This window comes from Coregonus lavaretus (genome assembly GCF_964263955.1).
Source record: "Coregonus lavaretus genome assembly, chromosome: 8".
NCBI lineage: Eukaryota > Metazoa > Chordata > Actinopteri > Salmoniformes > Salmonidae > Coregonus > Coregonus lavaretus.
Genome location: NC_139995.1, coordinates 37,418,179 through 37,444,479, shown reverse-complemented (window position 1 = coordinate 37,444,479; position 26,301 = coordinate 37,418,179). Strand labels below are relative to the sequence as shown.

The window sequence follows — 26,301 nt, the reverse complement described above, 5'->3', positions numbered from 1 at the left end:
GGACACCACGTCACCACAAAATCTACAGGGAGAGATCGAAAAATTCAAGCGCCTTGGGTGCTGCCTCAGATTTACATTAGAAGTGCCCATCCAAGAAGGCTCAAGGTCATTGGCCACAGATAAAATTACGTCAAATCACGTTATATGTACCGTAGCTTTGAATGGACTGATCATGTCAACATCATACTTTCAAAATCTTAGCTAGCAATCTAGACAAGCAGTCATCACCATTAATCATGTCAACAATCTACTGGCAGAAACCACTGACGTCATGATTCAACATAGGTTTTTTTTCAGAGTTCCCAGTTGTCTTGAAAGCACAATAAATCCAGAGAATGCCAGACGTTGATGACAAATTTTGATGACAAAATGTTCCCACAAGAAGGACCGCTGCACCACCTTCTTGTTCAAGTGAGCACAACAATATGAGTCCAAAAATGTCTTGAGTGCTGCTGCTAAATTATGTAATATGCCAGGAAGATATGTATACTGTAGCTAAGAAAGTAATACTAAGTTTATGTTGTGTAATAAGCTGTTAGTAGCCCATGTGCCTCACCCTAATAATTTGGTTCCTTTCCCCCTCATAACTTAGCCTACTGTTCTGACTTGTTGGTGCACATGTAGCCTATAGCCTGTTTTAGAGAAATGTCATCACCGAATATTGTAAGAGCTTTCATTGTCTGCTTATATGCCCCCTTTATTTATCCTACGGTTATAACTTGGTGTACATGGAGAATACTGTAACAATGGCCCATTTTCTGAATTCTGTCGCTGTACATTTAAAAAATGCTGAACAAATAGTTTTATTGACTACATCCGTCTTAGCGCACTCTTTAATGTCTTAATGGAAATTACGGATTGCCTTGTTCGGGCAGGCTTCGGCATTCGTCGTCACTGGCCTTCTAGCCACTGCCGCTCCTCATCTTATCATTCCATTTGTTTTGTCTTGTTTATTACACACACCTGGTTTCAATTCCCCTCATCAGTACCTGTATAAGTGTTCCCTCTGCCCCCTTGTCTTTGTGTGTGATTGTTTATTGTGGAGGTTATTTGAGCTCGGTGGAGCTCCTTGTACTTTGTATCGACTTATATACGGAATAAACCTTTATTCTGTGATTTACCCTCCTGCGCCTGACTCCGTCCAAATCACACGCCACAGAATCACACACCCGCCATGGAGTCAGCAGGAGAAGAGCCCATGCCTGGAGTTGTGGCACAGGTCCACAAGCATTCCAGGATGCTAGCCAGCTTGGGAGAAGCGATGGATCGGGTTCTCCAGGTCGTCCAACGCCTGGAGAGGAGAGGACCCGGCCCGTCGGGACCAGCTGAGTGACCGTATCCGGCCACCCACACTCCAGCACGCCGAGGGATTCATCTATCCCGACCGAGGGAGTTTGATGGGACGGCTGCCCGCTGCCAGGGATTCCTCCTGCAGCTGGACCTCTACTTCGTGAACATTAGCCCGGCTCCATCGGAGCGGGAAAGCCCTGGAGTGGGCCAACGCGGTCTGGAGAGAAGGAGGAACCGCGTTGGACAACTACGGGGAGTTCGCTCGCCTCTTCCGGACAGTCTTCGACCACCCACCCGAAGGACGAGAGGCGGGCAAGCGTCTGGTCCAACTGAGGCAGGGGATGAGGACCGCGCAGGACTTCGCCCTGGAGTTTCGGACCCTAGCGGCTGGGTCCGGGTGGAACGAGCAGGCCCTGATCGACGGATTCCGGTGCAGCCTGCGAGAGGACGTCTGAAGGGAGCTAGCCTGCTGGGATGCCATGTTAACCTTCGACCAGCTGGTGGACATGGCCATCCGATTGGACAACCTGCTGGCTGCTAGAGGACGTCCTGGGAGTGGCCTGCCCGTTTCACACACACCAGTCACGATGGTTACCCAAAGGACCCATAGAAAGCAAGTCACATTTTTTATTATTTTGTCCCCCAATTTCCCTGTTGCATTGGGTCTTCCCTGGTTAGCAATACACAACCCCACCTTTTCATGGCCGCAGAGGGTTCTCACGGGGTGGTCGCGAGAGTGTCAGGGTAGGTGCCTAGCTTTTCTGTTGGTGCAACCACGGTGGAAAGTCCAGACACTTCCTCCACCGTGCACATCCCCCCCGAATACCTTGATTTGGCGCACACGTTTTCCAAAACGCAGGCGACCAAATGACCACCTCATCGGGGCGGGATTGCGCGATAAACCTACGAGTAGACGCTGTGCCTCCCAGGAGTCATGTATATCCCCTGTCGCAGGCTGAAACAGAGGCGATGGAGACATACGTCTCCAAGTCCCTGCGCCAGGGGTTCATACGTCCCTCCACTTCGCCCGCCTCCTCAAGGTTCTTTTTTGTGAACGAGAAAGACGGAGGTCTGCGCCCGTGCATTGATTACCGAGCATTGAACAAGGGGACAATACGTTCATAGTTATCCTCTGCCCCTCATCCCATCTGTGATCGAGTCAATGCAAGGGGCGCGTTTTTTCACAAAATTAGATCTCCGTAGTGCGTATAACCTGGTGCGTGTCCGAGAGGGGGACGAATGGAAGACAGCATTCAGTACAACCACGGGGCATTACGAATACCTGGTGATGCCGTACGGTTTGATGAATGCTCCATCCGTTTTCCAGTCCTTTGTGAACGAGGTGTTTCGAGACATGCTTGGTCATGGTGTAGTTGTCTACATCGATGACATTCTGGTGTATTTCCGCTACGCGCGCCGAGCATGTGTCCCTGGTTCGCAAAGTGCTGGGCCGACTGCTGGAGAATTACCTTTATGCCAAGGCAGAGAAGTGTCTGTTTTTCCAGCAGTCCGTCTCCTTTCTCGGATACCGCATTACCACCTCAGGTGTGGAGATGGAGGGAAATCGCATTTCAGCCGTGTGTAATTGGCCGACTCCAACCACGGTAAAGGAGGTACAGCGCTTTATCGATACTTTGTATCGACATATATATACGGAATAAACCTTTATTCTGTGATTTACCCTCCTGCGCCTGACTCCGTCCAAATCACACGCCACACTTATCTGCTTTTCGTCCCCTTATGCCATAGTTTGTACATCTCAATTGTCTGTAGAAACCACATTTGTTTAAGCAGGTCAGCCATATCAGCTATGTTTTTAAAAAAGGCAGTAAATGAGGCTGACTGAACTGTTTCGCTGCCAGACAAGGCTCCGCTGACAGCCAGGTGTAGCGGTGGTAAGAACTCCATGGTGCTGAAAAGAAAGCTCTGCTGTTAGGACAGCTTTATGCCCTAACAGTTTGTGGGCACCGTTTTCTCACCGCAATTAATGTATTGTTTAGTGTTGTATTGTGTAGTGGCTTTGCTGGCATGCATCAAAACATTATTTTATTTTTTTGCCCCACCAAGATTTACATGCTAAAACCGCCACTGGTATTAATGCCCATGATTTTGGAATGAGATGTTCGACGAGCAGGTGTCCACATACTTTGGGTAATGTAGTGTATTCAGTGGGATACTATATTATTGACACCCTTGATAAAGATAAGCAATAATGACTGTATAAAATAAATAATTCAAATACTGAGCTATATTGTATGCTCCAAAAAAGGGGGAAATGATATTTTATACTAACAAGTATTTATTTTTGTTTCATAAAAGTAGAGGTCAAAATTATGAACACCCCTAAAGATTCTTATAAATAAAGTAGTCAAAATGTTTAGTATTTGATCCCATATTCCTAGCATGCAATGACTACATCAAGCTTGTGTCTCTACAAACTTTTTGGATGCATTTGCAGTTCATTTTGGTTGTGTTTCAGATTATTTTGTGCCCAACAGAAATTAATGGTAAATTATGTATTGTGCCATTTTGGGGTCACTTTTATTGTAAATAAGAATATAATGTTTCTAAACACTTCTACCTTCATGTGGATGATACCATGATTACGGATAATCCTGAATGAATCGTGAATGAAGCGAGTAAGTTACAGAGGGTCAATGATCATAACCCCAAGACATGCTAATCTCCCCTGTTATTGTTAATGGTAGGAGGTTAGCATGTCTTGGGGGTACGTATGATCTTTGACCCTCTGTAACTTTATTTTTCCAAACATGTCTGTGTCTGGACATGAATTTGATGCTAACAGTTTCCTCCCATTCAGGAGTTTAAACCAAGACATGGGCATCGTCATTAATCAATGCTGCTCCTTATAATCTGTACTTTGTCCACGTTACGAGGCAGACATACAACTCCATATGGAACACACACAGCAGACGTCGACTGCGTCCTAAATGGCACCATATTCCCTAAATAGTGCACTACTTTTGACCAGAGCCCTATAGGCCCTGGTCAAAAGTAGTGCTCTTTATAGGGAATAGTGTGCCATTTGGGAAGAAGCCATTGTAACAATATGTTCTCTAGTAACCCTAGCAGGTTTATGGAAGGCTCTGGCCTAAAGGTGACCTCCACCAGAATCACTCATGTACTTTTAAAGCCATTGAAGAGTCTATGCTCACATTGCTCAGAGAGTCTGGTTTTGTTTCAGCCAATATGAGGAGAAAGCAGAAACGGAGCACCCAGGCTAGCAACTATCTCTTTTATTTCTTTGAAATATTTTATAAAAGCTTTTATGAATAGCTAATTTTGATCCTTTAATAATACCCTGAAGGCGATTATTATACCTCTCTCAAGTCCAACCTGGACACACACACTCACATTGAAGAACTCAGCACGTTTCTTCTTTGGTCTCTTCAGGACCATGTCATCATACAAAGGTGTTTCTTGACAGTGGTCAATCAGACCAACCCTCTTCAAAAGCGTCCATGACAGTTTTACTGTAACACCCCACTGGTCCTTCCAGTGTAGGAGGTGCTTGTAAAGGAAGGTGAGGACAGGATAATCCTTTTGGAAAGTTTACGATGGTGTCGATTCCCAAACAACATCAGCATTCACGTTATTTAGCTGTGAACTGATGGGCTCACAGACAGAACAGTCTCAAACCAGACTTGAGCTTTCTTGGTAGAGAGAAACATTGTTGCTGTAGAAGAAGCTCCATTGATTCCTCCTAACACATGACTGTCTCCCATAGTGCAAAACCTTGAAATCAAGTAGTCAGTGACATGTGTAAAGTAGCTCTGTGGACATTGCTTTCCTCATGGCAAAAATACATCATATATTGAATTCAAATTATTATTTCATACCTCAATAATCTTAGAAAACCTTCTCAAAATGAGACAGAAAAAGGAGTTCAAATGTCAGATCTATGTCTGGATACACTGGTCTAGGAATCTATTGAATTAGATGTAAGGCAAACAGTTGATAAGGTGTATGTTTAGCAAACTCATTCTCAGCAAATCTGTGATATAGCAACAAAAAAAGTCTCAATTGCCTCACATTTCCTCACCCCAATTGCTTCGAATGGGTGAAATAAATAGAAAATAACAACCAATGTCCTTCCTCTTTACCACAAGGTGATTGTTAGGGCAAAGTGGAGCGTTGGAGTCTGCGACCACTGTCGGCATGAACCACTCGCTGCACGCCACATGGCAGCCATTACAGCACGGCCAGGTCATGGCAAGACTTGGCACGAACCTTCAGCGCCATCTTCTTGTTGTTCTTGGCCACCAGGCGGTCCAGGAAGCGGCGGGCCTTCTTGGTGAGGCTCTCCTTACGCTTGTAGACGGAGCGCCGGCGCTCGTTGGTCTCCTTGCTGTCTCGCCGCAGGCGGATCTGCCGGACGATGCCCTCGAAGAGCTCGTGAACGTTGTGGTGGAGCGAAGCGGATGTCTCTATGAACTTGCAGTCGAACACCACGGCGCATGCACGGCCCTCTGGGAGAGAGCAGAGCACAGAGAAAGAAAGGGTCAAACGAGAGGTGTTTACGTGTGAGAGGTCGACATTAGATTCATGTCTTGGTCTGACAACTTGGTCTGACAATTTAAAATACATAAAGAAGCCACACCAGGCAACCAATACATGTACCAAAATTGCAGAGGATTATATACACAAAAAGTCAAAGACTTGTTTCCATTGTGGTCCTCTATTGGTAGGCATGTGGCTGCAAGGCTAAACAAGTGACATGGGCACTCTGTGCCATACATTCAATCATACACAATGTCCACATTTAGATATATACAAAACAATCACTGGATCAGGTGAATCTTGTAACATAACTACATTTGATCAATTGCACCAGATTTAGCACAAGCTTATTCTCATCTGCAGAACAGGTTAAATATTAAAACATTGACCAAATCAAAACATTGTTAAATACAGTGTTAGTGTATGAGATGTGTGCTGTAAATCCAACTCTTGGAATGTTAAATGAACAGTCCACAGTATGTCGTGTGGACTGCCAAATTTGATATGTTATCTCTATGTTCTGTAGTTGTAACTTTTGCTTGTTTCTTTGACGAAGAAGTCCACAGAAAATGCAACACGGACTGTTGTATGCCAAACTGTTTCACTCTCTTTTATAAGCAGAGTGCTGCTCATATTGCTTTAAATGGCTGTCATCAAATCACTGTTCAGAAGAAGGTGTGGAGAGATGCTTTAATGATGACATCATTGTCATTAGAATCAACGTTACCTTCTACAGCCACTTCTCTGGAGCGAACCAGGTCACTTTTGTTGCCCACGAGGATGATGGGAATGTTCTCGGCCTGCCGTATGCGCCGCAGCTGGATGCGTAACTCGGAGGCACTCTCGAAGCTGGTGCGGTCCGTGATGGAGTAAACTATGACGTAGGCGTTGCCCACCTGCATACAGTAGTCCTGGACCCACTTCTCATCCTTCTCCTGAGAGACACAAACCAAGACAAATGTTATCCAACAGAGATAAAGTTCAACATTCACCAACAATAGCCATATTTGGGGGCTCGCCAGGATCTGGACTTTGATATAGCATGTGTTCTTTGATGTTATCATTGAAGCCAACTTTGATGTCAAATATGCCCTCATCCATTTAAAAGATTAGTGATGGTCAACATGACGTTTTTACTTCCTTATTTGAAAAGAGTATAAGCTAATTGTGACAGATGGAACCAAGCGGATTTCTATGTATTTATGAATACAGAACTCTGGTTTCCAGGGATGGTCATTGGTCAAACATACAATACATCTATCTGACTTTCTGCCTCTATTGACACTTGGTGCCCTTAAACGCATTCAAACCACTGTCCTTATAGACATCCTTATGTCCTTATATCTCCTCTTACCCGGTACAGACAAATCAACATGCAGCCTGGCCTGCACGCTTCATTCCCCAGCTGTAATCAATACTGGAGTAATTAGGCCCCACAGCCATCAATGTCCCATACAGATGCTTGCCCCATGCCACTGGAGCCATGCACCACTCACTGACTCCAGCACAACCAGGATTCTCCCCACTTTGGCTCAAGTCAATGGGTTACTGCTACAGGCACACAGAGCGAGCACATATTTTTCCACAATGAGGGGTTGCCCTTTAAGTATCATAGTTGTGCTGTTTCAGGCACAAGAGGATTATTTATTTGCTCTACCTCAGTATTTGTGTTCTCTCGAGTGACATCAAGTACACCATGTATCTTGAAGGTAAACAAACTAAATAGATGAAGTTATAGAACTTGCTTTTTCCCATTTTTCTTTTTTAAATTAGTATTTTTCCCACCTTTTTTATTTTGAAAAGCAAAAATATATCGTATTCGCCGCTACTGTGCAATCTATTTTTTGTGACAAAAAAACAGAGGTTTATGGTTATTGTCGGACCTGTTTCTCGTTCTCCCAGGTGTCCATGACGATGAGGATGGTCTCCTCCCCATCCACAGTCATGGTTTTCTCATAGGTGTCCTCTAAACCAACAAACAACAACCAGGAAAGAGATTAGAAAATATGTTATTATTTAATTCTGTACGTTCCTCAATAACGTTGGAAAACATTCTAAAAGGGAGACAGAAAAGGAGTTGAAATAGCTACGTCAGATGATGGATAGGCAGTATAATGTATAAATTGCAACCTAGTTGGCCTGCTACTTTTGGTAAACATTAAAATACAACGGTTACCCAAGTCATGGATTAAGCCTAGTCCTAGACTAAAAATCACTTCAATGGAAATTCTCAGTTGAACATGCTTTTTAGTCCAGGGCTAGGCTTAGTTTGTGTCCGGGAAACCACCCATACACCTTGTTGTAGATAAAGAAAGGATTTAGTATAATTTATGTCACCTCCTTCTACTATATGTCTACAATTGGTTGCAGTCAGCAGGTGTGAAGTCATTTGGAAATATCTCTCTCTATATGAGATATACAGAACCTGTCAAAAGTTTGGACACCTACTCATTCAAGGGTTTTTTCTTTATTTTTACTATTTTCTACATTGTAGAATAATAGTGAAGACATCAAAACTATGAAATAACACATATGGAATCATGTAGTAACCAAAAACGTGTTAAATAAATCAAAATATATGTTATATTTGAGATTCTTCAAAGTAGTTACCCTTTGCCTTGATGACAGCTTTGCACACTCTTAGCATTCTCTCAACCAGCTTCACCTGGAATGCTTTTCCCACATATGCTGAGCACTTGTTGGCTGAGTAGGTGTGTCCAAACTTTTGACTGGTTCTGTATACATGGCCTTGTTATTTGTGAATGGAGATCTAATGGAGACCTAAGGCTTGAAACCACATGGGCGCATATGCATGTATATCAGTGTGCTGAATCTGATTTTTTCTTATGATTAATAATTTATGCAATTTTAAGCTTATCTGTCTTTAGTAACTAAAATATGAAGGTGTTTTGCAAAGTTGGTAAAATATATTTGACATCCAAGAACTCTACCGATATGTTTATCCCTACTACCTATAAAAGGTGCTATGGAGTTATTACACTTCCACTACCATATCATGACTATGGAGTTATTACACTTCCACTACCATATCATGAATATGGAGTTATTACACTTCCACTACCATATCATGACTATGGAGTTATTACACTTCCACTACCATATCATGACTATGGAGTTATTACACTTCCACTACCATATCATGACTATGGAGTATTACACTTCCACTACCATATCATGACTATGGAGTTATTACACTTCCACTACCATATCATGACTATGGAGTTATTACACTTCCACTACCATATCATGACTATGGAGTTATTACACTTCCACTACCATATCATGACTATGGAGTTATTACACTTCCACTACCATATCATGACTATGGAGTTATTACACTTCCACTACCATATCATGACTATGGAGTTATTACACTTCCACTACCATATCATGACTATGGAGTATTACACTTCCACTACCATATCATGACTATGGAATCTAAGATGTGGAAAAAGCATTGAGCCATGTCTAGTTTAATCTGATGAGATCCTCCTAGCTGTCGTGACAGGGAGACTAAAACACACTTTGGCCAAGAGTGAAAGAGCTTGTTACATTTATTGTAAAAGACGCCGCATTAGACAATGACAAATGGTCCGGCAAAGCCTTTAGAAGTTGAGGTCATTGAGTTGAAGTGACAATATAGGTCAGAACCTGTAAACAAGCAAACAAGTAATATGTCTAGTAATATGCCTACATTGGCACGAGTTGTAATCTCCTCGTAATGCTGTTCTGTCCTCATAAAACACTCGCCATTCATCACACCAGCTCTAAACTAACCAAGGAGTCCACTTGACAGCTCAGTTGCTGCCAGTGTGACAAGCTAAGTGACAAGAAACTAAAAATAACAACAACACCACCAGTCAGTAACAGGCTGAAAACAGATGTCAGAGGGGGTGGGGGTGGGGAGGTGTCATAGGGGAGCCCTTATCTTTCTGAAGAGCTGGGACACACACACACACACACACACACACACCACTGCCATGTAAGCAGAGCCTGAACCTAACCTCACCATCCAGCAAAGATAAGCAAGTGAGTGGAGCCCACACATCCACCCCCTCTCTTGCTCACTAGAACAGACAGGGGCAACCCCTCTCTGCTTCTTATTATTCATCTCTGTCCTGTTTGGGATAGCCTCTTTAGGAATGCCATCTCCTTACAATACCTCTCTCCTGTATGAGTTCCCATCCTCTGTCTGGCTGTGTCTGCATATGCTTTGGCATTTGGCAAAATACATGTACAGTACAAAGACTTTGAAAAGGTTTTCCTCTAATCTTTTCGGAAAACACAGGCTTTATCTAACTGAATTATGAAGTTAGGAAAATACATGTCCCCACGTCACCTCAGGAATTCTCTCCAGTCAAATACGCCTAACATCAGAATATTTTAGGCTGCGTTTACACAGGCAGCCCAATTTAAATCTTTTTTTCATGAATTGGTCTTTTGACCAATCAGATTAACTCTGAAAAAGTTCTGATGTGAAAAGATCTGAGGTGATTGGTCAAAAGACCATATATTGTAATTGGGTTGCCTGTGTAAACGCAACCAATGTGACCATATCAGTAACCACAGAGATGCACTGGGCCTAGTCAGTGCATATTCCAATTGCACACATTATAATGATCATGTAATATCTAGCATTTGATGGGGGAACTCCATTCCCAGTTTATCAGAGCGTCTCAAAATGTAGCTCATAGAAAACATCAACAGAGGCTATTCCCTATTTCAGGGATCATCAACTAGATTCAGCCGCGGGCCTATTTTTTCTTGAGCGGATGGTCAGGGGGCCAGAACATAATTACAAATAATTTGTAGACTGCAAATTAACCACAAGAAGCCCAAACATATATAATATTTGAACAAAACATAATAATTTCAAGCCTTGCTTACATTTGTATACGATCACAATTCTCTCTATTATGTGCGGGAATACTTGGAACAGATTTCTAAAATTAAAATCACTTGGAGCTGATTTGCTGGTGTTTTTACAGTCTTTTATGTCGAACAACTTGGGGGGGGGGGGCAAATAACATCACCCGTGGGCTGCGAGTTGGGGAACCCTGCCCTATTTAGTTCACTACTTTTGAACAGGGTCCAAAAGTAGAACACTATGCACTATGTAGGGAATAGGATGCAATTTAGGATGCACAGTTTGAGAAATGACCAAACAGAACAGGGTCCTGGGTGGCGGTGTCAGTCAAACGGTGCCCTGTTCCAGCAGGTCTCCCTGACACACAGCCCTTCTGACAGCTGATGGGTCTCTCCACAACAACATGGCCACTCATAACATTCAGCTAGGCTGTGTCCCAAATGGAACCCTATTCCCTTTATAGTGTACTACTTTTGACCAGAGCCCTATGGTCAAAAAAGTAGTGCACTATAAAGGGAGTATAGGGTGCCATTTGGGATGCATCTTCAGCCAGTCACTCCCGTCCACGGCCATCAGCAATGACTCGACACACACAAGTCACAACAACATGAACCTCAAACGAATGAAGCCACTGTCTGTCTAGGCTACCCTATCAGGCATGACCAAATATTCTTAGCTCTATTATGAAATTGAGAACTATAGAGAAATTGGTATTCTAAAAGGACAACCTCCACAAACCACATCACAACAGCACAGCTGGATTCCCAAATGCATGGGTCAATACAAGCTGCCAATCAATGCTTTGAGGTCACTCACTACTACATGTGACAGTTACAGGAGTTCCATCAACATAGTTGTGACTGGTTAGCCAAGGTTATCAGGGCTAGGGCAATGTCAGAGACCATTACTGACAGTCATTGTTAAAGAGATGCATAAATTAATTAACTAATTTAATAACCAATTAGTCATTAGTGTCCATGGATTCTAATTAGCAGAAAAGGATGGATGATACTGAATTGTTTTTAGGTTATTGATAAGAGATTGACAAAAAAACATCCCAATAGTTGGTTTGTAGGCCATACACACCATCAATTGCCTTGTAATAATCATAGGAATTGTGCTTAGTAAAAAACCCCACCTCCTGTATGGTCGTGAGCATCCTTCTCCTGTATGCCAGCAAAGATATTGGCAAGACTCGACTTTCCAACACCGTGGTCTCCTAGCAAAACAACGCGGTACAAACATTCTGCTCCGGAGCCATCCGAGTCATCGTCTGAGTCATCAGAAGACCAATTGGCGCGGCAGTGGAAAGACTTGTCTCCGGGATGGTATGAGGCGGACTGGCAGAGCGGAGGGTGATGGAGGTCGGCTGGCGGGTCTCTGCCTCTCGGCCCCGGCTGATGAGAGGCAGGGATAGGAGTACTTGCCCTTCTCCGCAAAGTCTCTTTGCCCTCTGTCTGGGTATGTGTCATCTTGGCGAAAAGGCAAAGAACATCCCTTAAAAAGAAGAATAGAGTATGCAGCATAATCAGAAGATAAAGTCATAATTTACTATAGGACATAAGAGTTAGTCTAAATAACATAATAAACCCCAATAGTTAAAACTTTATAAACACACTGCTCCCCAATTAAAGCTAAACTGCGAAACAAACAAAAATAGCACATAGCCTAATGGAGTGAAAATAGCACTGAAACATAACATTGTCTTTCATTTACTCACAACTGTAGCCATGAATCTTCTAATTGTGTCCAGTATTCTCCATTGCAGAGCAAAGCACAGGCTACACCATATAGGCTAGTAAAGTTTTCGCGCGTCGGGGAGCCGTGTGTGAGCTGTCATTCTGTTCTTGTAACAAGACAAGCTTCCAATGTTTCAATCAGTTTTGTTACACTTGTATAGAATAGCTGATGGGACATTGCAACAGGAAACACTGGAGTCATGGCAACAGCCTGCAAAGTTCCACAACCCTGTTAAAAATTTAAGAGTTGAATCAGGGGTCGCTCTCTCTTCTTCTTCTACTCCCTCTTTCTCTCTCTTTCCTCTCTCTGTCTCCCTCTCTGTGTCACATACGACACACACACACACACACACACACACACACACACACACACACACGTTCAAAGGTATTCAGAGCCAATGTTTCAGATTACCTTCAGTGATAACATGCACTGAGACGTAGCCATAGTATAGCCTACTTCAAATATTTGGAAAACTCGAAGCACCACTAACTTTGTTAGTCAACAACTAAATAATGTAATAGGGACTGCCGTCGGTAATATAATTTCAATATCCTATTTTTGCTGTCATGAACCAACGTTTTCCTGGAACGCTATTGCACTTCCTGTCAAAAAAGTTGTTGGCTACATGGTGGATTTCATATGTCATATGGCGGATTTCATATGTCACATGGCGTATGTTAATTAGGCCACTTTATTTTTCCACCTATGGATAGATACTCACCCGTGCTGAAAATTCCGCTAAACGCATGTAGGCAATGCGCGCTTCAACACGCTGCGTGTTAAAGACGAGTGGGTCCTCTGATGATGCGCGTGCTTCGAATCAGCCTTCATTTGATTTCCTCATTGCTGCTGCAACTTTTCCCTGTGCGACTTCACTTTAATCTCATTGAAGAACCCACCCCGACTACATGACGTGAAAGTAAGTCACTTCCTGTTCTAAACTGTTAGTATTATTTCTCTTTTACCACAATGTTTACCTCCACAGTGCAGACATACTTAAAAGGTGCCTTTAATGATTAGACATTGTCCACACAGGGCAACCACCGCTTTATATACAAATCTATATCTAGAAAATTACATTTCCTGAAGAAAATGTGGTGCGCTTGCTAGCATGTTTTAAAGTATTTATGGTTGTGAAATAAGTTATAGTAGTGGTAGTGACTGCAGTAGTAATGGTAGTGACTGGTTATAACTGAAAAAGTAGGTAGATGTAAAAATTGATTTATTGGACAGAACATGTAAAATATGGTTTAGTGTCTCTAGCTTGAACAATTCAAGAGTTACTGTTGGTAGGTCATATTATGCTAATATATGCAAATGTATATAGTTATAGTTGATTTAAAAAAAAAAAGGAATTTGAAGTTAGGACAGCCTGAACATGGGAAAGTTGGTTTGGTGTCTCTAGCTTGAACGGTTCAAGAGTTAGTGTTGGTGCCTTTTTTTGCCATTGAAATGCATTGGGAGCTCATTTAAATATTGATATAGTTAAAAAAGTAGAAATGCTATCAGAAATGTTTTCTCAAGCAATCTGAGTTGGGGCAGTCTGGACATTTGGTAGTTGGTTTCATGTTAATAGCTTAAATCGTTTAAGCTCTAGAGTGGGCTAAAGAAATCAAATAATATGAAAGAAATCTAGAGTTGTGCTTTGTCTTCAGCAAGCGCTCCTAAATATGGGGACAGGATGTGTTTTATCCTAACTGCCATGTCTATTAGTACAGTATTCTGTTTAGATTAGTCAAATCAAGCCCCAGTGTTGAACTCTTTATGAAGTACAGAAATATCTTCAAAGTGAGCCCAGTCTCCACTAAAAGCACTTTTAGCAGTATGCTGCATAGTTTGTTTGAGAAAAGCAGTACACACACACACACATCTGTAAATCAGTTGTGTCCTAACACTGTGTGGGCAGAGTTCACACCCCTAGCCACAGACCAGAGCTCTCTACCAGGAAATTGTATTCTCTGAGGCTTGGTTGAATGTTTTCCAACTGAAGAAAATAAGTAATCAAACCAGTCGGCCGTACGATAGCCAGATGAAGGCCTTGCACTGTTTAGAAAGCCAGCTTCTTTCCCACACTTAAGTAAATTACAGTCAGAGACTTCCCAAAACTACAGTTAGAGGGTCTGAGGAGATTTGTAAAGAGGGGTTGGAAGTGGTTACTCTCACTGGGGCATTTACTGTGGAGAGAAAAAGCAAACAGAACATATTCTAAATATTGAACAGGATTTTCTGTGGACCGGCACATTGAAGAATGTGCTAATGGACAATAAATTAGATTAAACTGGCAATTATAGACTATCAATTATAGCTGAATGAAACCACACCAATAAACACATCAGATGCTCATTGGAGAGGTTTTGATACAATTCCATATGATTCCACTGCAAAAAAAAAGGAGAATAAAGAATATGCAAATGATTTGAAACTGAACCAAGGAGGTATATATTAGAAAGGTTCACAAATGTTTATTGGCCCCAGTTGACTGGTATTACAATGCAGATTGGACACTGTAGTAGGAGAAGATGGGCACTCAGTATAACAGAAATCATAGGGTTGTGTCAAGAAGAGCCCAGCAGGTTTAAATGCAGCCAAGCGACACACAAGTCGTGTCTCTCCTAGTCTGTCACACATCTAAATGGGGAGCCACTCCTCACGAGGGATGTTTAAGGTCACGTCCATATCCGGGGTGCATCTGGAATGAACACGACACACATTTAGAACCTTAATGCATACTGAGCACCATTTCCTTATTTACATACTTAGTATACATTTGGAAATGTTAATTGCTTGTGAAGGCATAATGCCATAAGGATGAAAGTATTTTGGTGCCATTACAAAGTGCCCTTCAAAAATGAAATCATGATTAAGTATTGGCTATTCTTGATGGATATTAGATATTTTTAAAACCTACAATACTAATGAACATATAAACATTGCACACAAAATGATACAGTACATGCACATAAAGTGTGTTCTCCAATTTACATCCTATAATAATATAATAAGCCATTTAGCAGACGCTTTTATCCAAAGCGACTTACAGTCATGCGTGCATACATTTTTGTGTATGGGTGGTCCCGGGGATCGAACCCACTACCTTGGCGTTACAAGCGCCGTGCTCTACCAGCTGAGCTACAGAGGACCACGGATCCTATGATAGATGTATTGTAGACCAATTCAATTCTGATGATTAAGACCTACATTTTCCATCCTAAAAATGGCCCATCTGAGTGACAACAAATTAATGGAAAGTAACATCTCCCATTGCCATAAGTAATTGTGAAATACAGAATAAACAAGCTGACAGCCGTTTCCTGTATCATATTACGGAAGGAAAAAAAACATACATATCAAATAAACATACTTTCTCCCCAAAAGTGACTTCAGACAATAGAGTGAGAGAAATCCGTTGTATCTGTATGGACTCGCTATTTACCAGCCCGGAGAATTATGAGTTTGAATCAGTCAGAGTCAATACAGCTAATTCCATATAGAACATCTGCACTTACAGTTCAACTTCATATTTATTGTTCCCTCTCTGAGGCTTAAAACACGTCATTGCTAAAAAGGTGTCTTTGCGAAGTGAGATTCAGGATGTTTACCCAAAACATTGTAATTTCGCAAAACCCAAATTCAACATTAAATCTCCCTTGTATAAAATTTCACGTGAAATTAATGTATTCCCCAGAGGGGAACATTTTATGGTTGAATATTTGATGAGTTGTATGTATGAGGGATTTTCATGGTCTACAGCGTGGAGTGTCATCTTGCTTTGGAACAGGCTGGGGGGAAATTTGAGCACCTTATTAACCTTTAATGTCAGACTGGGATTCTGTGAGCACAGGGCTCTGCTGTGCTTCTTCATTTCCATTTAAGATGGCGCTACAAGTCTGTTTCCAACCCTGGTTAATATTAGATGGTGATACCCCATTACTCTTTCCGAGACATCGATTTTGATGGAACAAGGAAGAGGTTAAATTCCTGCCACATGTCTATTAGTTCTGTCTAGATGGTTTTGTGACACTGATAAGATGTCAGATAGATAAACAAGCCAACAGTTCAGTGGGTATCTACAGTATATGGTTGGTATTATAAAATTGTCATACTCTTTGCCTAGAGTTCTCAATGTACTACTCTTTGGTAATAGTTTCTTTAATAAAAGAAGGCAAGGAAATTAGCATTAGTAATTGTTTTAGTTTTAGAGATGGACATTTCAGAGATGCACTTTAGACAATGTGTCTTGAGGAAAGGTTATTGATGGAGGTTTTAAAGCCCCCCTCAAGAACCTTTTCCAAAGCCAGATTGTCTAAAGTGATCAACCCCATGGCATGGATTGGGGACGGCACAACCTATTAAGAGCAGCAGTGTACAGTAAGGTGCCTTCCATCACCTTGACATACTTATCTGATTTGGGGAAAACGTCTTGGAAGATGTCTTTCGTGATGTTGGTCCGTGATAGTTGCAGTTCCTGGACACTCTGGATCAGCTCTCTGTTCTTATCTTCCAGCTCCGCAATTTCCTGAAACATTGAAAGCATGAGTGAGTGACACAGAAAAGGAAGAAAATAATTACTTTTCAATTACAGTCATTTTCAGATAAAGCCATGATAAAAAAGAAAAATGTTTCATATGTTGATGATGACCTGTATGGAGTTAGAGTGAGTCTGAGTCCATTATGACTTGCTGAAGTATCAAATTGGTAGCAATTTTTGTAATTATTAACCAAACCTTTTTGTGGATTCCAATTTCTTTCTTTATCGTCTGATTATGTGCGGCCATCAGTTTGACCACACAGGGAATATATGAAACATTTTGCTGAAAACAGAGAGAAAGGATTAAAGCCATGCAAATGGTGTCAACATCTACTCCTGCCAATAAAGTTTGACTTTAGCTCATTACACAGATAAGCCTCAGAAATAGCCCTAAGATTATACTTACTGAATGTTTGTATAAAACATTTTAGCGGCAAGTGAGAATCATTCATCCTAAAAAAAACGATAGACCTTTGTATCCTATGTATTATGTTTGTGTCGAATGTGTGATGTTAAATGTTTATTTTTTATTTTTGTATACAGCAGTGCTGTGTGTCCAAGGCAATTTCCCCTGAGGAACAATGAAGTAAATCCTATCCTACCTTAGCTATGACAGAGAGGACTTCCTGCTCTTTTTGTTGGGATCGTCTCTCCAGGTACACCATCTCTGTCTGGCACAGCAAGTTCACGTCCTCATTCTCGTCCTGGAACCACAGGAATGAACGGGACACAGCATATGAGACTACAGCCTCTTGCATTCTATTGGAGGAAGTTGCCATTGAAAGACATGTTGACCTGCTGTGTCTCTTTGAGTTTCTCGATCTCTCTCTTTATCTCGGCAATGCGCAGGGCCTTGACGGGGTACTCTTTGTCCTTGTAGGTCTTCAGGGTGTGGAGCTCCGCCTGGGCGTTCACCAGCTCTGCCTTCACCCCCCTCAGCTGCTCATGGAGACCTGACAAGGTAACACATCAAGGGCTTACACTCAGACACTTCAATCATAAATGAGGGAACGGCCCTGCATGCAAACACACGTCTTCCCTTTGAGTTCCCAAACACCAGTCAACCAGATTGTCCTTGTGCTGTCACACATACAACTATAAACTTTAATATCGACATTCATAGGCACATTTACTGTAAAACAAAACAGTATTCATAATTTACAAGCACACTTGACTTACTGTACTACTATATTTGCTTATGATTTATAATTCTCACTCTGCCATAGGCAACACAATGAATAAAAACGGAACTTGTTGTTGCCTCTGCATTTTACATTATTTATAATATCACCACTTACCCCAAAGTCTGTTCTTTGCAGCAGCCTCAGCGTCCTTGAGCTCTGTCTTGGCCTGCTCAATCTGACTGTGGCTCCAGCTGTTGAAAGCAGCTATCGAACTCTTACAAAGAAATAGGGTAGACTTTTTTTATTCAGGGTACCAATAGTATGCTCCTACATTATGGTACAAATGGTGGTATTGGTTTACTACATTACAAGAGTCTTAGTATGTCTGAACGTCTCAAGGAGAATATCAGGTTCTGAGCTCACACTGTTACAGCTGATGGTGATCTATAGTCTAACTGACTGTTACAGCTGATGGTGATCTATAGCCTAACTGACTGTTACAGCTGATGGTGTCTATAGCCTAACTGACTGTTACAGCTGATGGTGATCTATAGCCTATCTCAGCATTTCCCAAACTCAGTCCCGGGGACCCCAAAGGGTGCACATTTTGGTTTTTGCCCTAGTACTACACAGCTGATTCAAATAATCAAAGCTTGATGATGAGTTGTTTATTTGAATCAGCTGTGTAGTGTTAGGACAAAAACCAAAACGTGCACCCTTTGGGGTCCCGAGGACCAAGTTTGGGAAATGCTGGCCTAACTGACTGTTACAGCTGATGGTGATCTATGTGTTGATACTCTGTACTTCTATCATATATACAGTATACTTATCTATATCTATCATATCTAGAGAATACAGTTACATATGAGTGCAGTAGAATAGACAGTGAGGTGCTTGCCCAATCTATTTGAGTGAGTACTAGGTACTAGGACACAAGTGTGTCCTGTCCTCAATGGAGCAGATATAGAGGAAGAGATTGACATAGATTCTATGTACTCACCCCTAATTTCTCATGCCGGATGAGGAATTCCCTGGCACTGGACACTGACTGTCTGTCTGTGCTGTCTATCTCCCCGGCCATGCGGACATTGCTCTCCTGCAGCAATGCACAGTGCTTCTCCAGCTCCATTAGGGCCTTCTTCCTCGACATGATCAGCAACTGAAAGTGGTTGTTATTTGTTTATTTACATGTAGAATTAAATACCTTTCCTATTTACGCAGTATTGTGTTTTAAGGGTAGATCTTGCGGTCCTCTGTAGCTCAATTGGTAGAGCATGACGCTTGTAACGCCAGGGTAGTGGGTTCAATCCCCGGTACCACCCATACGTAACAATGTATATGCGCACATGACTGTAAGTTGCTTTGGATAAAAGCGTCTGCTAAATGGCATATTATTATTACTTTATAACTTGTCTCTAAATCACAAGTGTTTATGGGTTTTCACACCTCCCTTGTACTTGATTGATCAATTAAGGTCACTGGTTGTCTTAATTGGACACAAATTAAAAGGAAATAACAAAAACTAGCAGAAACTATGCCCTCCATGGAATAAGTTTGACACCACTGGTCTAAATCTATTAATGCTATGGACTATCTCTTATGGCCTGTTACTCCCTCTAGTGGTTGACTGTGGCTATCGACTCAACATGATGACAGGAACGTCTCTACTATTCAATAGCTGAGGATTTTACAGATCACTTTTTAATGTCTTGTGAAATAGGCTATATATACATTCAGTGTTTTGATATTTTCTTGTTTCTTCAAAGTGATGGGGTCCAGTTTCACTCTTTCGTTCCTCCTCCGTCGAGAGAGTCGACCCATAGATGATGCAGTGGACTCTTCATGGCCAGTGTTGAGGCGAGACTTCCCTGTCAAAGGCAAAACAAGAAGTCAACCATTTTAGTTCATTTCCCTTTGACAACTTATGCCTTCTGCATCATATGAAGCTGGATTTTCATTCAGTGAATCTTTTCCTTCTAGCATGTGTCAACCTAGTCTCCCCAGTTTAATATATTTTACATTCAAAGATGAGTTGATAGCTCACCTGGCTTGTCAGTTGTTGGAAAAATGTTATGGGAGGCGGGGGAGGGCCCACTGTCCTCTCTCCCTGTGGCGTGATAACGCTCGCTTGGTGAGCCAGTAGTCTTGTTGGGCAGTGGGGGCAAAATCACCCAGGGAGGGGGCTCTGTCTTGCTCCTGTTGCATCTCTCCCACTTGCTGTAATCCTAAACAGATATTAATACTATTTATTGTGTGTGTGTGTGTGTGTGTGACTTATGTCTGTCTGTCTGCCTCTCTGTCTGTCTATCTATAATTCTGCCTCTATCCACTATATATATATATATATATATATATATATATATATATATATATATATATGTGTGTGTGCACATCATCATGACAATGAACTTACCAATTTCTTGAAATCTTCCTTCAGTGACTTGACAAGATGGTTTGGCAGTACATTCATTGCTTTTACATCAATAAATCGTCATAAGTTGATTCCAAAGGTGAACTTGCAGCATAATAACAAGTCATTCTAACTTTTGCAATATAAATACGACTTGCAACCTTGCTAATTTAACTGTGACCTAGCTGCATAATATAGAAGTTACTCCGGAATGTTCTGTAACGCTTCCCTTCGCCATAGCAACCACATCGACGACGAAAAAGACCGCCACCTACTGGAACATGGACGAAGCTATGGACGAAACATTCTGGATTCGAACTTGGGTAACCAAATAGGCTACACTGAGCGCTGGTCCGGGAGATAAACATACCCGTAGCAGGCTATATATTTTGCCGGTATTCCTTTGTAGCTTGCATTTAGTCTACATTCAAGTTCAACCATTTATTTGGATTATAATAAGAGTACATAAAAATGTAGCAAGTTGGTGTGACACAGAGATTTGCACTTCCCTGAAATGACATAACACAATTCTTCCATAATAGGTTTTTTAATGTGATAAAGCATCGCAGATTGTCGGTGCAATCCGTACCCAATATCAGACAAAAGTTGAGTAACAATAAAATTTAAATACAGATTGTATTTTACATTAATTAAAAGCACCACTCTGCAATATATTAAATATGAATGTGCACAATTATATTAATCTATAAAATTATCTGAATATGTGACATTGATTTCTAATACATCGTATTTCATCATAAATAGAGCTGCATTATAATCTTTCACTTTTATATATTTTTTATATTATTATCTGTGAACAAGTATTAGCACACAATTGTGGATAGAAAGATTAGTTAATACAGCTGCAAAATTACAAGTTGTAAAAAGTTTGAGAGAACCTGTTTTTCAGAACAAATACAAAATATACCACAGATAAACCTCAGTTGTGTTATCACAAAATACAAATGACAGTATAAAGTTACACACATCATTTGGTACAATATTTACAGACTGAACAGATTACATTATTGTTGATTTAACCCAAACAATATTCAAGAGGATGACCAGGGCACCATGGTAGCATAATAGGCCTGTAGCTGCAAGATTTTGAGTGAATATGACAAATCCTCTTGAGATTCTTGTTGTGCATATGAAATGGCACCCTCTAGTGTACTACTTATAGGAAATAGGGTGCCATGGGCTCTGGTCAAAAGTAGTGCACTAAATTGGGAATAGTGTGCCATTTCAGATGCAACATTGGTCGTGTCGCTGTGGAATGTTTTCATCTTGACAAGTCGACAGGTTTCGGTGTCTCATCTCCTCTTGCTCTCTTCAGTTCAGACCGTGTTGTTGTTGATGTCCATCCGGCCGACCAGCTCGGTGACCAGCGTCTGCAGGGTTTGCGAGCGCAGCTTGCTGATCTCCAGTACAGCTTCATGGTTGACCGACTCAGTGTCGTCATAGCTCTTGACCACCTTGTTGGTGATGAGAGAGAGGCCAAACACCCTCATGCCACAGTGGGTGGCTACCACCACCTCTGGTGCTGTGCTCATTCCTATGAGGAGAAGAGGAGAGGGGAGAAGATAAGAACACCTACTGCTACTCCTACATACTATAATGCATTAGAGTGGGGACCTACATTTTTATGAAGGAATACAAGTCTAATGCACAAAGCATATCTCAGATGTCTTATAAAATGTTGCCCTAAAATGATCAATCACCAAGCACTTAAATAGATAAATCTACCAAGAGAGCAAAAACAGATCTGGGACCATGCTATAATCTATAATCTATCTGGGAGTGAACAAGTTCTAGTTCTCTTACCCACAGCGTTCACCCCTAGTCTGTGAAGAAGTCTGGCCTCTGCGATGGTCTCGAAGTTGGGCCCTCCCACCATACAGTAAACCCCCTCCTGGACGAACTGAGAGATGCCCATGCTCTTACAGAGGTCAAAGGCTATTTTCCGCAGGTCTTTGTCATACACACCAGACATGGGAGGGAACCGGGGACCAAACCTGGTCAACACAAAACAATATGATGTTCAAATAAGAGAATTGTGATGAATATGAATGTAAATGTTCATCTATGAAGCTGAATAAAGAACATCAAGCAATGATGGGCTCTAATGAAACATGTAGGCTACTGAACCACATCACTAAAGGGTTACACAGCACCAAAGGCTCTGTGGAGTCGTTTCTGGTATTTTGAGGTTGTTTGTGGTAATTAGTTAGTAGGACCCATTATAAAGTGAGAACCCCTGACCTAGACTAGAAGATCTCACTCACTTGTCATCATTGGGTCCGTTGAGGGGATTGAGCCCAGCCAGGCCAGGGAAGTTGATGTGATCTTTGATGATCATGATGTCCCCAACCTGGTAGCTGTCTGCCAGCGAGCCTGCTGCATTGGTCACAATCAGGGTCTCTACCCCCAGGAGCTTAAATACCCGCACAGGAAAGGTAGTCTGAGAGAGAGAGAGAGAGAGAGAGAGAGAGAGAGAGAGAGAGAGAGAGAGAGAGAGAGAGAGAGAGAGAGAGAGAGAGAGAGAGAGAGAGAGAGAGAGAGAGAGAGAGAGAGAGAGAGAGAGAGAGAGAGAGAGAGAGAGAGAGAGAGAGAGAGAGAGAGAGAGAGAGAAAATGATAGGGTTAACCCAAAAGAAGTTGGAACACAACACAGATTCAGTAAGCCTGTAGTGGGACAGAACAACATATTCCTTCAGTAACTGCCTGAGCCCAGAGCCAACTTAACAAAACCTGGAGTTATGCAAGGAAGACAGTAGCAGCATTGGTTGGCACTGCGTTTTTTTAGCGAGTGAATTAGCCATGTGATGCAGGTCAACGTGATCACCCAAATTCAGATGCTGTGACTCATTGGGTGTGTTGTGGAAAATTCAATCCAAAGATTAAGGCAGAGACTATTTCATGATATAATAGAAACCTCTTTAATACAAGCAGCTGCAGGGGAGACCCACCTCTGATTTCAAAGAAGAAATGGTTACATGTCCCTTATATAGTGGGAGGTGATAATACAATCATATTGTTCACACAACAGTTATTTCAATACAATCAACAGTTCCGGAGCACAATGGCCTTGTGTAAGGGTGCAGACATACCATGAGTCTATGAAAGGCATAACATCACAGTCCAACACAGAACATATCCCCAACAGCTCACCCCAAGTTCTGCTACCACAGTTCAATTTCCAAAAAGACAAGGGCTGTAGCTTTCAAATTATATGTCACTTTCTATTTTTCTGGTTGGTGAGATCTGACTGATGCACGGGTGAGAGAGGTGAGGCGGAGGGGCGACGCTTGATTAGTGCATGGTTGAGACGACCAGGGGAGGGCTGAGGGTTGATAAGGAATGAGGAAGTTCCTAATATGGTGTGTTTCTTGGTACTAATATTTGCTCCCTGAGTGGACAGTGACAGCTGTTATTTTTCATCTATTTGTGCCAATGGGGATGTGCATTAACACTATTTTCATTGTTTCTCAATCCACAGTGATCAGTATCGAGAAACAATGAAAAGAGTGTTAACGCCATCCCCATTGGCACAAATAGATGAAAAATAACAGCACCATATTAGGAACTTCCTCATTCCTTATCAACCCTCACTATGGTACTCACTATCGCCATCCCCATACTGACCTTACAGAGTGAGTGTCCCTCATACATGTGGAAACGGCCCTGCATGCAAACACACATCTTCCCTTTCAGCTCCCCAAACACCAGTCTCCCAGCGTGTCCTTGCACTGTGAAGCCACACACACACACACACACACACACACACGCACACACACACACACAAACACAAACACAGTCATTGTCACATAAACAACAGTCCAAAAACACATTTAATGACCCTGTAGTCCCCTGTAGCTCAGTTGGTAGAGCATGGCACTTGCAACGCCAGGGTTGTGGGTTCGTTTCCCACGGGGGGCCAGTATGAAATATGTATGCACTCACTAACTGTAAATTGCTCTGGATAAGAGCATCTGCTAAATGACTAAAATGTAAACGACGCCGTTAAACTTGTTCAATATGCTGACCGTTTAATTTTCATAACAAAGATTCCAAGTTAATGCCATCATGGCCATTGTGGTGTGTTAGGTATATTATGTTGATCATTATTGTATATCTTATTGTAACAATCAATGTATGTTACACAAACTTCTGCCCTTGGTCCATGTGAACATTCCCAGCCCCCATATCTCTTTCTCTCTCTCTCTCCTTTCTTCCTTTATATTCATTTTTTTTCTCACCTGTGCTCTGTGGGAACCCGGGTATGTCGGAGTAAGGGAAGGAGTCCTGGCATTTGAGAGCATCAGCCAGCATGCCCAGTCCAGAGCCACAGATGATGGCCACTTTGGGCCTGTGCTGCGTCTGGGACAGGAGCCAGCTGGCTGTCTTCTGGTAGTCATCATGACTAAGGAAACAGGACGAGGAGAACACTGACTCAGACTGTCTAGCGCGGGCTCTGGGAACAATAACTATCCTGTCATGGACAATACTGTAAGTCGCTTTCGATAAAGGGTCTGCTAAATGGCATATATTATAATAATAATAATAATTATTATTATTATTATTATTAACATGGTCCCCTCAGTGACAATTTAGTTCTCACACAGAATCGGACATCTTTTAAGACAACAGGTCTTGTATGTTCCATTGTGAATGTGCATGTGCATGTACAGACTACATGTGATTTTACTTAACATACATCATGTGTGTATAGAACAGGGTTAGGGTCAATTTAAACTGAAAAATTGAAAAGCTTTTGAAATGGAATTTCAATGTACTTCCTGAATTGACTGACTTCATTTCAAATTGAACCCAACCATGGTATAGCATATGCTCAGATACACCTTCAGGATGAGTGAGATGTCCTGTTTTACAGGAATCAGGAATCACGCAATACTACTCATTATTGCCATAAAAGGGTATTCATCTGTCTGACCTAAGCAGAACGAGAAACAAAATCCATCCTCAGTACTGGTTTGTCTAATAACTGTGAAAGTTGTCAATAAAATGCTGTGGCAAAAGCACAGAATGCATAAAACTAAAGGTGGCATGAAACAACATTAATATTATTACTCTGTACAAAAAAGTTAAGCGAATAACCAACAAGACAAAACAAATCTATTAAGGACAGATAATGTATTCTACTAACATTCAAGTAATGAGGACAACTTGATTTCACACAAAAACAGCTGGCACTTCAATGGTGTCCAGATTGAATCCTACAAAAAATATACACACTGGAAAACTCACCCAAACACCAGTAAAGGAAAAAGCAATGACTTACCAGATCTGATCTTTGCTGTGCATTTTGAAGGTTATGTGGTTGATATACGGTAGGTCTTGAAATAGCAAAAATAAAGCCTGATGTTGATGTTGTTGTATTTGTTATGATGTAGGATTTCCCCCTAGATGATACAACAGAGTACTATAGATCTATACACTACCCTATGGACAGTGGTGTGTGAATGAAGTCACAGTATCTCTGGCTCCAGTTAAATAGACTCTGTGCCGGTTCCAGAGTAGTCACATGGTCCCTGATTGGTTACAACCCTTCCACGGCCAATAGCATTAATAAATAAGACTCTCTAGTAGAGAGGTGTGTCAGGGGTTTGTGTGCATGGGACAAATTGCATTGGAGCTCCACACTGAGTCACTTTGTTTGGATACGCCTCCTGTATAATCCATTTGGCTCAGTTTTCGGTCAAGCCCAATGTAATGTAATTCTGAGTTAAGTTGGATAATGATGGTGAGGCTGTGCACGTTTTGTGTTCCCCTCCTAATCA

The 26,301-nt window shown here is 41.8% G+C and overlaps 3 protein-coding genes across 5 annotated transcripts; all 3 read right to left on the bottom strand.

Annotated features, from left to right (window-relative positions):
- Positions 1 to 4,533: 4,533 nt before the first annotated feature.
- On the bottom strand, positions 4,534 to 13,336 carry LOC311133527 (GTP-binding protein REM 1-like). 3 transcript variants are annotated; one of them, XM_084167034.1, is made up of 5 exons: positions 13,161 to 13,336; positions 11,838 to 12,196; positions 7,695 to 7,777; positions 6,539 to 6,746; positions 4,534 to 5,780 (listed from the first exon to the last, which is right to left on the bottom strand). In XM_084167034.1, exons 2-5 carry the CDS (start codon positions 12,169 to 12,171, stop codon positions 5,503 to 5,505), a joined length of 903 nt encoding a protein of 300 aa, XP_084023160.1. In that variant the 5' UTR covers positions 12,172 to 12,196; positions 13,161 to 13,336; the 3' UTR covers positions 4,534 to 5,502. The 3 variants fall into 3 exon arrangements, with proteins under 3 accessions (XP_084023160.1, XP_084023159.1, XP_084023158.1); XM_084167033.1 differs by lacking the exon at positions 13,161 to 13,336 and adding an exon at positions 12,420 to 13,046; XM_084167032.1 differs by lacking the exon at positions 13,161 to 13,336 and having other exon boundaries at positions 11,838 to 12,251.
- Positions 13,337 to 14,876: 1,540 nt separating this feature from the next.
- LOC311133528 (uncharacterized protein C20orf96-like) lies at positions 14,877 to 20,561 on the bottom strand (the record flags this gene model as incomplete). Its single annotated transcript, XM_084167035.1, has 10 exons — positions 14,877 to 15,128; positions 16,837 to 16,955; positions 17,164 to 17,250; positions 17,570 to 17,671; positions 17,763 to 17,920; positions 18,266 to 18,365; positions 19,092 to 19,250; positions 19,823 to 19,959; positions 20,136 to 20,316; positions 20,505 to 20,561. The coding sequence occupies 10 exons, from the start codon at positions 20,559 to 20,561 to the stop codon at positions 15,068 to 15,070; spliced, it is 1,161 nt and encodes a 386-aa protein (XP_084023161.1). The 3' UTR covers positions 14,877 to 15,067.
- Positions 20,562 to 21,034: 473 nt separating this feature from the next.
- On the bottom strand, positions 21,035 to 25,825 carry LOC311133385 (purine nucleoside phosphorylase-like; the record flags this gene model as incomplete). The annotated part of the gene is made up of 6 exons (XM_084166887.1): positions 21,035 to 22,056; positions 22,326 to 22,516; positions 22,787 to 22,962; positions 24,146 to 24,249; positions 24,760 to 24,923; positions 25,803 to 25,825. 6 exons carry the CDS (start codon positions 25,823 to 25,825, stop codon positions 21,839 to 21,841), a joined length of 876 nt encoding a protein of 291 aa, XP_084023013.1. The 3' UTR covers positions 21,035 to 21,838.
- Between the last annotated feature and the right edge of the window lie 476 nt (positions 25,826 to 26,301).